At 43.8% G+C, this 16,197-nt stretch overlaps 1 protein-coding gene across 1 annotated transcript; it reads right to left on the reverse strand.

Annotated features, from left to right (window-relative positions):
• Positions 1–304: 304 nt before the first annotated feature.
• On the reverse strand, positions 305–3,149 carry LOC140377139 (mRNA decay activator protein ZFP36). Its single transcript, XM_072462456.1, has 2 exons — positions 3,040–3,149; positions 305–2,740 (listed from the first exon to the last, which is right to left on the reverse strand). Exons 1-2 carry the CDS (start codon positions 3,070–3,072, stop codon positions 1,577–1,579), a joined length of 1,197 nt encoding a protein of 398 aa, XP_072318557.1. The 5' UTR covers positions 3,073–3,149; the 3' UTR covers positions 305–1,576.
• Between the last annotated feature and the right edge of the window lie 13,048 nt (positions 3,150–16,197).

Here is a 16,197-nt window from a genome sequence, read left to right on the forward strand (position 1 = left end):
TTCTTCTTTATCGAGGGAGGAATACGGTGTCAATTTTACACATTTGTCCCATTAAAACTTTATACGATGTGTCGATGATGCAATAATCGTGGTTATGAAACAAATATAAGTATGTGTGCAACTTAGGCACTATATGAATTCACTGATGCATAAGTTGTTTTTCAGTTGCACAGTTACGCAACGTGTGGATTTTTATCTTCTGACATTGTGTAACGAGTGTTGTAATTGCGCAACCCATTGCCACATAATATCGGTGTCAATGCTGCTTATGCGCCGCTTACACCAAATAAGACTCGCAAATACATCTCAATACATCCATTTCTTTATTCAGAACATGATTTCGTCCCTTTTAGACAATTAAAAATATATAGGATTCTCTTTGTAATGCTTTTTTACTCACATTGGTATTTCACAGATGTTATTATTTCTCTATAAATAAAGTACAAAATACATTTTTTCTTTTAAACACAAATAAATATCATAATAAATACGCATTTAAGTTAAACATTGCGAGGCAACCATTAACCAAAAGGAATACTGCAGTGTCCCTGGACTGGGCTGTGACTCGATCAGGGCACAATAAAACAGGGGTGGACATGTGATCGTGGTTAGCATAAGCCCTTAGCATGTTCTGGAGCTAGCATCTGCTTGTACCCCGGGTCGGAGGGAAACATGCACCTTTCACTCACACACACACACACACACACACACACACACACACACACACACACACACACAGACACACACACACACACACACAGACACACACACAGACACACACACACACACACACACACAGACACACACACAGACACACACACACACACACACACACAGACACACACACACACAGACACACACACACACACACACACACAGACACACACACAGACACACACACACACACACACACACAGACACACACACAGACACACACACACACACACACAGACACACACACACACACAGACACACACACACACACACACACACACACAGACACACACACAGACACACACACACAGACACACACACACAGACACACACACACACACACACACACACACACACACACACACACACACACACACACACACACACACACACACACACACACACACACACACACACACAGAGCAGTGAAGAAGTCTGAAGCTTTGGTTGAATGCTACAGGGAGACTTGACAGTTCGTCCCATTTGAATCAGCTGTAAAGTGCATAACACAGTAAAATGGATGAGACGTGTCAGGGCTGGTTAAGGCGATTAAGGCGACTGAATCATACACTGCTCATGGCACCAAGAGTGAAAACCTGTACAAGGCACAAGAGTCTGTAAGGCACAAAGGTTTCTGATTATCACCAAAAAACCACTTTGATCAGTACAGTTGGGTTAACAAACCCTCAACTGGCAAGACCTGCTGCATTAATTTATATTGAAGACCATAAGGTCTTATAAGCTACACACTATCTGAAGTATAAAAATAAAGTCTGATGATAACTGGGTACTAAAATCATCTTTTAGATAAATTAAGTACTTAAAGTGTGGACACAGTAAATAAGTGTCATTAGTTGTTCCCTCATTCTGACAGGGACAAGCGCTCAAAGACAATGAGCCTCTTGGTGCCAGATGAGTCAAAGGTTGGAGACTCAGATCCACTGGAGCCTCCGCTGCTGCTGCTGTAGCTGTCTTCCAGAGAGTCCTCGGAGGAGAAACGCTGGAGACCTGCAGGTTTCCCCAAGGCCACTGGAGCTGGCAGCATGTCCTCTCTGTTGGAGAAGGCTCTGTCGTTCAGGACGTTATTCCCATGGCCACACACACAGCGTGAGGACTTTGGTTCCAGGATCAGAGGAATGTTGTGGATGTCCCCAGCACTGGCACGGGTTAGCTGGGTTCCAAACTGGAATGCTGAAGTTTCACGTTGAAAGGAATCGTTAAAAACTGGAGAGAGCAGATCAGACGGAGGCGGGGACACAGAGGGGGCGCGGCTGAAGGCCAGATTGGGATCCTTGAAAGAGCTGGGGAATGCAGGTGGAGGTGAGCTGCGAGAGTTCATGAAACCAGCAAAGCTCAGACTTTGGCGAAGCTGGTGTCGAGGGTTCTGAGTGCCGGCTGCCGTGGTTACTTGGCGCTGAAGCTTCCCATGACCACCGATCTTCTCCTCATGGATGAAGTGGCATCGTGAGCCGTAGGGGCAGTAGCCAAAGTTGTAGAAGGTTCTGCAGGGCTCAGTTTTGTACTTAGGGTGACGGAACAGTCCACGCAGCTCGGCCTCCCCATGGGCAAACTGGCATTTGTTGCCATATTTGCAGCTGCCAGTTTCCTGGAAGCCACGGCACAGTTCAGTCTTGTAACGATTAGAGGCCAGCATAGGCTGGATCTGAGCTTGGAGATTGGCTGAAGGAGCGAAACCGGGCGGTGGAGCCACTGTGGTGTTTGGCCCTGAGGGAAAACCTTCTAAACTCTTGAGCTGCTCCAGCGTGGCCAGCAGGCTGCTGCTGTCAGTCAAGCTCATGGAGCGGTCGGGCCTGAAAGATAGCTGCGTTGGTTTGGAGATCGGGGCCTGGCTCCAGATGTTGGACCAGATTGGGCTGTCTTCATTATTAATGTCCCCTGAGCTCAGGCTGTGGCAGGGGGCTGCAGGAGGGGAGGGGGGAGAGAAGAAGGAGGCCGAGCGGTTCAGACGGTGCTTGCTTCGAGCTTGTGTGTTGAAATCTTCATTCAGAGTCAAGTTAAGAAAGTTCTGTGGGAGAGAATTAAATCTGTTACTGACATGAAAAACCAAACATCTGCAACAGCTCTTCATTTGCAACAACATCTCTATATTATTCACACGTTTAATTACAAACCTACAAAAGGCACTGTCAAAAAAACTCTGTAGGAGTAGTAGTCATAGTAGTAGTATTAAGTCATTCTGTCAGTGAGTCCTACAGTCACCACTGGGAGTAAACAAGAGCAGTTCTGATTGCTCAATCCTCCTTCACACTTTCCAAAGCCACATCTTTCCAAAACACCCACGGCACAAACGCGACCCAAGCTCACCTTTGTGAAGATATCGTCGAGCATCTCGGACATGGCTGTTTCCCTTGACAAAAGGAACGAAAAAAACAAACAAACCAGGCGTAAGCTCTTATCCCGAGTACCTGTGTCAAGTCAAAGTGTCTGTGTCTGTGTGGCTCTTTTTATGCCGCGCTGGACCCAGATACTCCCCCCGCGGGGAGGAGTTTCCACTTGCTATGTTCCCGGATGACACACCCATAGTTTCAAGTTTCAGTGTGAGCTCACGAACTGGGCGGCGTTCAAGAAGCGAGGAGGAGGAGGAGGAGGGAGTAGAGTTGAGGAGCGAAGAAAAAAAACTGAGACTAATGACACTGCTTGTATTTTTAGCTAGCTGGGTGAAACGTTTCAGGTTTGTACGCCCGCCAAAAGCAAAGCGGCGTATCCCCGTTATTCACCGATTATTCGCCGCTCAAATCCGCACATGCGAGCGCTTTAACCCCGCGTCCTCCTCCTTCCCGTGCGTCTCGAAGGGTCTGAGCGACGGCCTCGGCGCTGTGTGGGACCGTTTGTCCGTCCCGCACACTGCACGTCTTGAGTCGCCTCACACAGAGTCATCCTGTAGTCAACAACCGTCCAACGCAACATTTTCACACTCGTATTTCCGTTTTGCAGGAAGTGCCTGTAAATCACGCTCTCTCTCCCAAATTACACGCGTTCTGAGCCCGCTGACCACAGAGACGGACACTTTGCGTTTCACGGCGTTGTTTACCAGAAGTGTGCAGTGCAGTGTATTCCCAACCTTTTCTCAGCCGGTTTTTGGGGGGTGTTTCTGTCGAATCTCACAAAACAAATAGTTCAGCAGAGACAGAAAGATACTCAGAACTATTGATTAGGAAAGGGCAGAAACCTTCGGGGTAAAAGGGGAACTTATAAAACGGCACGGGCAAACTGGACATTGGACTCTTTAAGTGGAAGTATGATTCTACTCTATAAATCACGCCGCAGTGGAAAAGGGATTACACACATTGTTCCTACGGCGATGATTGATCCGGCTCTGCTTTTTGTTTTGCTTCTCGTTGGAATCTGGACGAGTGCGACTGCAAGTTTGAGCTGTGTGTGTGTGTGTCTCTCTGTGTGTGTGTGTGTCTCTGTGTGTGTGTGTGTATATGTGTGTGTCTCTGTGTCTGTGTGTCTGTGTGTGTGGCTCTGTGTGTATGTGTGTCTGTGTGTGTGTGTCTCTGTGTGTGTGTGTCTGTGTGTGTCTCTGTGTGTGTGTGTGTGTGTGTGTGTCTGTGTGTGTGTGTGTCTCTGTGTGTGTGTGTCTGTCTCTGTGTGTGTGTGTGTGTGTCTCTGTGTGTGTGTCTGTGTGTGTGTCTGTGTCTCTGTGTCTGTGTGTCTGTGTGTGTGGCTCTGTGTGTGTGTGTGTGTGTGTGTATGTGTGTCTGTGTGTGTGTGTCTCTGTGTGTGTGTGTGTGTCTGTGTGTGTCTCTGTGTGTGTGTGTGTCTGTGTGTGTGTGTGTCTCTGTGTGTGTGTGTCTGTCTCTGTGTGTGTGTGTGTGTGTCTCTCTGTGTGTGTGTCTGTGTGTGTGTCTCTGTGTGTGTGTTTGTGTCTCTGTGTGTGTGTGTGTGTCTCTGTGTGTGTGTGTGTGTCTCTGTGTGTGTGTGTGTGTCTCTGTGTGTGTGTGTGTGTCTCTGTGTGTGTGTTTGTGTCTCTGTGTGTGTGTGTGTGTCTCTGTGTGTGTGTTTGTGTCTCTGTGTCTGTCTCTCTGTGCGTGTGTCTGTGTGTGTCTGTGTCTCTGTGTGTGCGTGTGTCTCTGTGTGTGTGTGTGTGTGTGTGTCTCTCTGTGTGTGTGTGTGTGTCTCTCTGTGTGTGTGTGTGTGTGTCTGTGTGTGTCTCTCTGTGTGTGTGTGTCTCTGTGTGTGTGTGTGTGTCTGTGTCTCTGTGTTTGTGTCTCTGTGTGTGTGTGTGTGTGTGTGTGTGTCTGTTTGTGTGTCTCTGTGTGTGTCTCTGTGTGTGTGTCTCTTTGTGTGTCTCTGTGTGTGTGTCTCTGTGTGTGTCTCTGTGTGTGTCTCTGTGTGTTAGCTCTTGTTAGCTTGTCGCTGCCATGAATCACAGTTTTTGCCCAAATCGAATAAGTTCCCGCGTGTTAATGTTTTATCCGTGACGTTATCTCTCACTGACACACTTTTGTTGAACCTTTCAGACATTGTCGCTGGAGACAAAACGCCGGGATTACAGTCCTGGAGCTGAACACACGGATGTTTCTGTGACTTCCTTCAAACGATCACACCACAGACACAACGTCGTGACTCATTCTGACAATGTTGAAATGTTCTCACCTGACACATTTTCAGATTGTGTCACTCGATGTGATGAGCAATGCTAATTACTGTTAATGAAAGAGGACGACTTATGATCTGAGAACACGTGAACATGAGCAAAAGACAACAACAACAACAACAACAACAACAACAACAGCAGCCTGGGTGTGAGAGGTTATAAGATGTGTGTTCTCTGTCAAACGCCAACTATTTATTAAATCTTTTGGCAGCTCGTGCTTTGTAATTACACGCTGTAGACGTTTGGCCTGTTAAGATTAATTATAGGGAAAGTACACGAGCAATGAATGGAAGGAAAAATACAACAAAAACAACAAGGCAGTTCATTCAAGCTATTTTTAATCAAGTTTCAGTCTAATCTAATTGTCAAGGATCAGCTTTGTTTTTTTAATCATGTGATCAACAGCAAATCCATATATACTGTAAATATATATATATATATATATATATATATATATATATATATATATATATATATATATATATATATATATATATATATATTTACATAGCCTAGCCCTAATAATGACTGAAATGATGACCAATAGCGCAGAGTGAACATAATGTTGACTGCGTTTACCAGAATAGTTAGTTAGTTAGTCATCCTTAATTGCCTTCACAAGATAGTGGTGTGATGTGTGGGCACATCAGGAGTTAGCAGCAGTTACCGGGACATAAACAATACTACAGTAATGCAGTACTCTTTTACTGGAAGTTAGTGTATATGACTGTAAACAAGAACCAAGTAAAGAAGGACCTGTAAACGTGAACACCTGCATGGTGGCCCATAGCTTTGTCTTATTGTGTTTTAAGATAAGATAAGATATTCCTTTATTGTCCACACATGCGGAAATTTCATGTGTGGGTAATATATGTATCCTGGCAAGTACAGTGAACTAGCCCATGCCGAAGGCATGGATCATGCATACTTACTCCTGCTATGACAGAAAAAGTCTGAGTGAATGGGCGTAGCGCGAAGCGCTGCATTCCTCCAAAAACCTTCCTGGCATCGTCCTGTACGCGAAAATCCATGCCGCAGGCATGGGCCATGCTTGTATCTGCTCAAATCAATGGAAGTCTATGGGGAGTGGGCGGGGCATCCCGACGGAATAGGGAGTGACGAGCGCGTAAGCGCTCGTAATGATGATTCCACCCCATGGCGGCATCGGGAAGGCTTAGAGCTTTCAAACGATGTATAATTTGTTGTTATAGTGGAAACGGCTATATTGTTTTTGCTAAAAATATTATTATTTTTATTAGGCCCGAGCGCCACAAGCTGGCAAGAGGCCTATTAATCTCGTAAGGCCATGCGAAGCACGGCTGCAGAAGTGCGCACGTAGTGCGCACGAAATCGAGCGCGAAGCGCTCGCCCACTTCCAAACACTCACTAACGCACTCCTTCACTCACGCACGCCCCGTGCATACTAATTAATAGTAGGAAAATGGAACATTACCGTTGTAAACGGGCGAAGCCCGTGCAAAAGTACGCACTAAACGAGCACTTTACATTGGGATGACGACCGCGAAGCGGTCGTCATCCCAATATAAAGCACTCATTTGCCCTAAGTAGCTCACGAATACGTTCCCCATCTCTTGCATGTTCCGTGCATATAAGCATGTAATGCAAAAATTGAACATTATTACTGTATAGAGGGCCAAAAACACAAAGTGGGCGGAGCCCACTCAAAATTAACGAAAGTACCCGTCAGTGACCAGGGACCCACACCATGAGGTAGGAAAGCGCGAGCGCTTTCCGAAAATGTATAGCTTATGATATTTGAAAAATGGGAAACATTGTTTTCGCATCGGAATATTCTTGTTCTTCTTCTTCTTCTTCTTCTTCTTCTTCTTCTTCTTCTTCTTCTTCTTCTCGGGACCAACCCCCCTATTTTTCACCCAGTGAACATTGACGAAAAGTCACAAAAATGTTCACACCTCTAAAAATCGTGCCTCTCTACATTCTGGCTATTTCCCTTTTCTAAAATAAAAAAAATTGGCGCGTCAGCGCCCCCAAATGTACCAAAAATGCATCGAGAGATGGGAAATGACCCAAAAAAAATCTGATCGTAGAATCATGAAATTTGGCGCCGAGGTAGATGGTGACAAGAGAAGTAAAAAATATTATTACGGCAACGGCGTCCGCCCAACCAAATGTCGGCCATATTGCTTCAAAAATGGCTAAACATGACTTCGGAGTTTTTCCAAACGTCGTACTTTTACGAACTCCTCCCAGGGCGTTGGCCCTAAAAAGCTGAAATTTGGTGAAAATGCTACTGAGGAGTGGGACATCAAAAGTTATCCAAATTACATTGATACCTCTCACGGTCTCGGTGCGGCGAAGCCGCAAACTGTAGCTAGAATTTCAGAAATCTCCCATATTTAAAATTTCTGCCGTTTGCGCAGATAAAGTCCGAATTGCGTCAAATTAGAATCAGTTGTTAAACTCTTTGCCCTAAACCTACTTGAAGTGAAATAAATTCATTTGGCGCCACAGCGCCCCCTACAGATTTTATATGGAGGTTAGATGTTTAGTTTTGCGAAATTATATTAAATTTGACACACAACTCAATTTTAGCATCCCCATCAAAAAGTCAATGAGACCCATGTCATAATTGTTATGGCGTTGCCGTAACGATGACCGAAACCTTTCATGTTATTCCAATGGGGAAATCGCCAGAACATGTTTACACTTTAGACTTTCACAAACTCCTCCCAGGGCGTCAGCCCTATTAACCTGAAATTTGGTGAGACTCATCTTCAGGACCATCAAAAGTTATCCACATTTTCATTCAAAGAGTCACGGTGTCTGTGCGGCAAAGCTGCACATTTTGCCAAGAATTCAAAATAAAATAGCTTTTTGATGGTAAAACAAAGGGGAGAAGATGTGACAGCGTCACAGATTCAGCAGTAGGCGTAATAAAAGGACAATTGGGGCGCGTTAGCGCCCCCTCCTCTTGCGGCGTGGCGGCGGTGTGGCGGCGGCGTGGCGAGGGCCGATCATTGCCGCTTGCGGCTATATTTAGGCCCGAGCCCCAGCAGGGGGAGGGCCTATTGCTCCCGCAACGCTGCCGAAGGCAGCGTTGCAACTGTCTGACCAAACATGCGGGCGCAGCCCGCATGTTTGGTACCCCGTCGCCCCTGGCAAGTACAGTGAACTAGCCCATGCCGAAGGCATGGATCATGCATACTTACTCCTGCTATGACAGAAATAGTCAACAATTAGTGAATGGGCGTAGCCCATTCACTAATTGTTGACAACAGCAGCGCGAAGCGCTGCATTCCTCCAAAAACCCTCCTGGCATCGTCCCGTATGCGAGAATCCATGCCGCAGGCATGGGCCATGCTTGTATCTGCTCAAATCAATGGAAGTCTATGGGGAGTGGGCGGGGCATCCCGACGGAATAGGGAGTGACGAGCGCGTAAGCGCTCGTAATGATGATTCCACCCCATGGCGGCATCGGGAAGGCTTAGAGCTTTCAAACGATGTATCATTTGTTGTTATAGTAAAAACGGCTATATTGTTTTTGCTAAAAATATTATTATTATTATTATTATTATTATTTTTCTTGTTCTTCTTCAGCGCTTTGATCTCTAATTTGACCCCCTGAACATGCTCAAAAACTCACCAAACTTTGCCCAAAATTCAGAATCGGCGAAAAATTTGATTTTTTCTGGGCCATTTTTTTTTCCGTTAAAAAATGGCGCGACAGCGCCACCGACAAAAGTCAAAATACATTGCGCCTATGGGAGACGCCCCGAGGTCAACTTTGGCGTAAAACTACGAAATTCGGGACACGCATTCCTCTCGTGAGGATAAACAAAAAAAATCATTGTGGCCACGCCCCCAAACTTACCCTATGGCCGCCATCTTCCTTTGAAAATGAAAACAAGCTGAGTTAGCCATTTTGTTTACGTCAAACTTTGACGAACTCCTCCTAGGGCGTTTTGCCCACCGACTTCAAAATCGGCGTACGTCCTCTGGACAAGTGGGGCATCTAAAGTTATTCAATTTTTTGAGATACCTTTTACGGTCTGTGTGCGGCGCAGCCGCAAAGTTGGACAACTTATTTTGGAATATTGCAGGTCTAAAAATTGCTCCCATTTGATCAAAACCAGTCCGATTAGGACCAAATTTGAATCAGTTGTTAAACTTTCTAGTTTGGACCAGTTTAGGCTGACAAAATTGACATGGCAGTGATAGCGCCCCCTACAGAGTGACCTTTAAATTAACATTGAAGGTCAAAAATTAGTTTTACCAAAATTGTCTAAACTTTACCCAAAATTCTATTTTGCCGTCCCGATCACAAAAGCCAATCACCAAAATGCCTAAATTTTTACGGCGTAGTCGTAGCGATGACAGAAACCTCCCATGTTATCCCTATGGGAAAACCACAAAATCTCTCAAATTACCACATTTTTATGTTTTACACTTTAACGAAGTCCTCCTAGTGCGTTTTGCCCACCAACCTCAAAATCGGTGTACGTCCTCTAGACAAGTGGTGTATCTAAAGTTATCCAAATTTTAAGGATAACTTTTACGGTCTTTGTGCGACGGAGCCGCAAACGTTTCCCAGAATTCTGACTATTTGGCCTTCAGAGTGGCCTATAAACAATAGAGTTTTTCCAAATGACATGATATTTTGAACAAAATTCTAATTTGCCATCCTGATCATAAAAGTATGAGAGCCAAAGTCATATTTTGTACGGCGTAACCGTAGCGTTGACAGAAACATCCCATGTTATCCTTATGGGAAAATCGCAGAATCGCTCAAATCACCACATTTTTACGCTTCACACTTTAACAAACTCCTCCTAGGCCGATTGCCCGATCAAGCTCATATTTGGGGAAAATCATCTACACAAACGGGGCATCAAAAGTTATCCATATTTTGATTTTAAGTGGTACGGTCTCTGTGCCGTGGAGCTGCAAATATACTGTCACAAATGGGAAAAACGCCAAATCCTTGAAATGTTCACATTTACGCTTCACACTTTAACAAACTCCTCTAAGGGCAATAGCTCGATCAAGCTTTACTTTGGGAAAAATCATCTACACAAGCGGGGCATCAAAAGTTATCCATATTTTTATTCCAAGTGCTACGGTCTCTGTGCGGCGGCGCAGCAAATTTGACTGACACTTGTGTTCATTTGCACTGGATTGGCCATGTCCAATGTGTCGCCGTCTGTCAAGTTCTTTTTTTATTCAACACACAATAAGGGCGCCATCTTTATCAAGTCAAAAGCGCAGAGTCGTAAGGCCGGCGGCCCGCGAGGGCCGTTGGATGCCGCTTGCGGCTTTAATTTTTATTATTTTTCTTGTTCTTCTTCAGCGCTTTGAGCTCTAATTTGACCCCCTGAACATGCTCAAAAACTCACCAAACTTTGCCCAAAATTCAGAATCGGCGAAAAATTTTGTTTTTTCTGGGCCATTTTTTTTTTCGTTAAAAAATGGCGCGACAGCGCCACCGACAAAAGTCAAAATACATTGCGCCTATGGGAGACGCCCCGAGGTCAACTTTGTCGTAAAGCTACGAAATTCGGGACACGCATTCCTCTCGTGAGGACAAAAAAAAAAAAATCATTGTGGCCACGCCCCCAGACTTACCCTATGGCCGCCATTTTCCTTTGAAAATGAAAACACGCTGTGTTAGCCATTTTGTTCACGTCAAACTTTGACAAACTCCTCCTTGGGCGTTTTGCCCACCAACTTCAAAATCGGCGTACGTTCTCTGGACAAGTGGGGCATCTAAAGTTATCCAATTTTTTGAGATACCTTATACGGTCTGTGTGCGGCGCAGCCGCAAAGTTGGACCACTTATTTTGGGATATTGCTAATCTAAAAATTGCTCCCATTTGATCAAAACGAGTCCGATTAGGACCAAATTTGAATCAGTTGTTAAACTTTCTAGTTTGGACCAGTTTATGGTGACAAAATTCAAATGGGCGCGATAGCGCCCCCTACAGAGTTACCTTTAAATTAACATTGAAGGTCAAAAATTAGTTTTACCAAAATTTTCTAAACTTTACCCAAAATTCTATTTTGGCGTCGCGATCATAAAAGCCAATCAGACAAATGCCTTAATTTTTACGGCGTAGTCGTAGCGATGACATAAACCTCCCATGTTATCCCTATGGGAAAACCGCTAAATCTCTCGAATATCCACATTTTTATGTTTTACACTTTAACGAAGTCCTCCTAGTGCGTTTTGCCCACCGACCTCAAAATCGGTGTACGTCCTCTAGACATCTAAAGTTATCCAAATTTTAAGGATAGCTTTTACGGTCTCTGTGCGACGGAGCCGCAAACGTTTCCCAGAATTCTGACTATTTGGCCTTCAGAGTGGCCTATGAACAATAGAGTTTTTCCAAATGACATGATATTTTGAACAAAATTCTAATTTGCCATCCTGATCACAAAAGTATGAGAGCCAAAGTCATATTTTGTACGGCGTAACCGTAGCGATGACAGAAACATCCCATGTTATCCTTATGGGAAAATCATAGAATTGCTCAAATCACCACATTTTTACGCTTCACACTTTAACAAACTCCTCTGTGGGCAATAGCTCGATCAAGCTCATATTTGGGGAAAATCATCTACACAAGCGGGGCATCAAAAGTTATCCATATTTTTATTCCAAGTGCTACGGTCTCTGTGCGGCGGCGCAGCAAATTTGACTGACACTTGTGTTCATTTGCACTGGATTGGCCATGTCCAACGTGTCGCCGTCTGTCAAGTTCTTTTTTTATTCAACACACAATAAGGGCGCCATCTTTATCAAGTCGAAAGCGCAGAGTCGGAAGGCCGGCGGCCCGCGAGGGCCGTTGGATGCCGCTTGCGGCTTTAATTTACACTGTTCCTGCTAAATAAACCAAATAAAGAAATACAAAGAAGATGGAATGAATTTTCCAAGTACAACTAATCAAGTTTAGAAATAACAATGTTTGATTCTGATACTAACACATCTAAATGAGGATAAAAACATTAGATATATTTATGTTTTAAAAGTATGACGGATGAGACTTTGGAGTATAGTAGAAAGTTATTTGGAGGACATAAAAAACCTTAGTCATTCGTTAGTCATGCATCTGTCAATCAACGCTTCACACAAACTATTCCGTTTATTCTGTCAGACTTTCCAGAGGATTTAGGCTCGGCCTGTTCAGCTCAGAACAACAGGAAGTCCCTGTTCATTTAGAGACTTAAGACTGATCCCGCCCATTTATGACTTAATGAACATGAAACAAACCCGTATATTTCACACTTCTATCTTCAATTTAATGAACAATTATCATCTGTTTATTATGGGCTGCATTCTTGGGCAAGACACTTGACCCATAATGCCTTTCTACCTCATGTATGTGGCTGTAGCTGCAGAGCGACAGGGCGACAGGTGCAGAGCTGTCAGGGCCGTAACTCTCAGGCTCATGTGGGAAGTATGACAAGAGTACTTTCTAGAGTTAGATATGATTGTAAATATAGAGTAAATGTAAATGCTGACTAAATATTAAATCATGTACAAAGTGAGATTACTGCTGCACTGTAAACGTATCAATGTCCTTTACTTTACTTCATACAAGTAACTGAGTACTATCGGTACTCACTTCTAGCATCCCCCATCAAATTAACTTATTGGGTAAATATCTTACCCCAGTCCAAATTTAGCCCCAGAGCTGCACTTGTCTGGGTTAAATGTTATCGATGTCCCCGCCACCGTGACCCGCGGGCCCCTGCAGGTTAAATGTCACCGCTGTACCCACCACCAGCGTGACCCGCGGGCCCCTGCAGGTTAAATGTCACCGCTGTACCCACCACCAGCGTGACCCGCGGGCCCCTGCAGGTTAAATGTCACCGCTGTACCCACCACCAGCGTGACCCGGGGGCCCCTGCAGGTTAAATGTCACCGCTGTACCCACCACCAGCGTGACCCGCGGGCCCCTGCAGGTTAAATGTCACCGCTGTACCCACCACCAGCGTGACCCGCGGGCCCCTTCAGGTTAAATTAAATGTCATCGTTGTACCCGCCGCCGTGACCCGCGGGCCCCTGCAGACAGATGCACAGACTGGGGCGACCGGAGCCAAACAAGTCTCTCAACTTTCACTAAGAATAACCGCTCCACGATATAAATAACACGCCTATATATAAACTTTACATCCTCTGGAAAATATATTACGAGGTCGCACATTGCATTCTGGGGGAAGAAAAGAAAAAGGAAAAAAAGCAGTGATTTTATTGGACGGTGAGCGACGAGCCAGTGAATTGCTGGGCTGGCACTTGAGGAAGCAAATGGAAAGGGTTAGCTCTGTGGAATGCTGTTCTTTTTTATGTAACGTGTTTGCCTTGTGGTTACTTTGCTCCAGTTGTTGCTTGCGTGGAAAGTTACTGTGTAAGAGCGGGACGGCGGTATGTGTAAGAGCGGCGGTATGTGTAAGAGCGGGGCGGCGGTAACTGTCACACATGTTCCTGATCAAATAAATACAGCAGGATGAGCACAGCAGGGATATGGATGTAAAACACAAAGCAAATGGCAAATGATTGTTTCCATTCGTACTCATCAGAGAGAAACAAGTACATTTGGTGCATTGAGGATACACCAGAAGACGCACAGAGACTGTGCAGAACTAGTCCAAATACCGTATTTTCCGGACTATACGTTTTTGCCGGGGTGTGACTTATACTTATATTTATACTTATACTCCGGAGCGACTTATATGTGATATTATTTGTTATTTTCACACTTGCGACCTTATTTCATACTCCATTGCAACTTATACTTTGGTGCGACTTATAGTCCAGAAAATACGGTATTGTCTAACTTTCAATACCTGACCGATACAACGACCAGTATTACGCATAACTGGTGTATATCGTCCCTAATAAAAAACATAATCAACAGAACTGGTTTACTAGTTGGTGTGTAATCCCCAGAACAAGTCCAAATACCGTATTTTCCGGACTATAAGTGGCACCTTTTTTCATAATTTTGGCCGGGGTGCGACTTACACTTACATTTATACTTATACTTATACTCCGGAGCAACTTATATATGATATTATTTCTTATTTTCACACTTGCAACCGTGTTTCATACTGGAGTGCAAATTATATATGTTTTTTTTTTACTAGTCGGTGTAGTAGAAAAAGCTTCAGTTGTAGTCATCTGGACTCAGTTTGAAAAAATAGACGTTTCGACTCTCATCCAAGAGTCATTGTCAATAAAAGAATTTAGATCGAGAACTCCGATGAGTATTAATATCGGAGTTCTCGATCTAAATTCTTTTATTGACAATGACTCTTGGATGAGAGTCGAAACGTCTATTTTTTCAAACTGAGTCCAGATGACTACAACTGAAGCTTTTTCTACTATGGAACACGCCTGGACGAATGAGGGATTACACCGACATACTAGTTGGTGTGTAATCCCTCATTCATCCTGCAGTCCTTCAAAAGAAAACGTTAAAAAATCTGCACATTGTTTTAAAAAATAATAATGTGTTAATGTGTTATTTGCAGCTGTCCAACTTAATCAAACATTCCTTCCCTGGTGCGTTCCTGATTCTGCACACGGTGAGTTTATAAGAGTGTTTCGCAGCTTTCAGAAAGGCCAGAGAAGCGTTTGCGCGTCATGCTAATGATAACTAGCATGACATCGCCGCACTAGTGTTACTTCCTGCTTTTGCAGTCGATAAAAGCACTTGATGTGCTCTAAAGCCAGCGCACAGCCTTCTGACCCAACTGCTTTTATACATTTTCACTCATTACAGTAAGTTACAGTCCTTTCATAGTCTCCTTGGGATTTTTCTGCACGCTCTTAATATCCACGGAGGGCGTAAAGCTGCTAATGCTGGTGTTGAGGTTCTGAACGTGTGAGCGCACACCCTGGGAAAATGTGTAACGTGAGCATTGGAGGTAAAAGGTGTTGGGTGAGCTGCCGAGAGCCTTTTCTGACCTAGCTCGCTAGCTTAGATACCTAAGCTAGATACCTAAGCTAGCGATGGTCATGTTAATCATAGTTTATGTCCAAGTTTTACACAACCACTCTTTTAGCATTAAAAGGTCCCTGAAGCATTGTGGTAATCCAGATTACTTTCTCATATACCTAAAAATATAAATGTATATATTAATACGATAAAGGCAACACAATCATTTTGGAACCATTGGTTGAACAACATTGCTGGTCTCTACATGGATTCCTGTCGCTATTTTTAATGCATTATATTAGTTAAGACTTTAATCATCATCATCTACAACTCATTACCGTATTTTCCGGACTATAAGTCGCACTGGAGCATATGTCGCACCAGCCAAAAAATGCATAATAGAGAAGAAAAAAACGTATAAGTTGCACTGGAGTGTGAAATGCTGTTGCAAGTGTGAAAATAACTAATGATATCACATATAAGATAAGATAAGATAAGATATTCCTTTATTGTCCCACATGGGGAAATTTCATTGGTGCAACGCAGGTAGATACAGAGGTAGATACAGAAGAACAGATCACTTATAGGAAGTCTGAAAAACACTTTCAGTAGAAGATCTCCTATAAATAAATAAAAAACTCCCATAGACAAATAAATAAATACATAAATACCATTGCATGTGATCACGACAGTAATTGCACATGAATATGTGTCACGACAGCACATAGACTGCACATGAATTTCACAGTAATTGCACAGTAATTGCACATGAATATATATATAAGTCGCTCCGGAGTATAAGTATAAGAATAAAATGATAGATGAAGTATAAGTCTATGAAAAAAGGTGAGACTTAAGAAAATACGGTAAATACAATAAAGTGGCTTAAATATAGGAACAACTGGATATATATTTCATCCATACATCCATCTTCTTCTG

This window comes from Eucyclogobius newberryi, unplaced genomic scaffold (assembly GCF_026437365.1).
Source record: "Eucyclogobius newberryi isolate DKJ021-1_F unplaced genomic scaffold, fEucNew1.0.hap1 SCAF_10, whole genome shotgun sequence".
Classification (NCBI taxonomy): domain Eukaryota; kingdom Metazoa; phylum Chordata; class Actinopteri; order Gobiiformes; family Gobiidae; genus Eucyclogobius; species Eucyclogobius newberryi.

What these genes read in the sequence shown, in the direction of transcription:
- LOC140377139 (XM_072462456.1), bottom strand. Translation starts at nt 3,072, where the DNA reads ATGTCCGAGATGCTCGACGATATCTTCACAAAG. An exon ending in TCGACGATATCTTCACAAAG is followed by an intron (nt 2,741 to 3,039) that starts GTGAGCTTGGGT and finishes TCTCTCCCACAG; the next exon opens with AACTTTCTTAACTTGACTCT.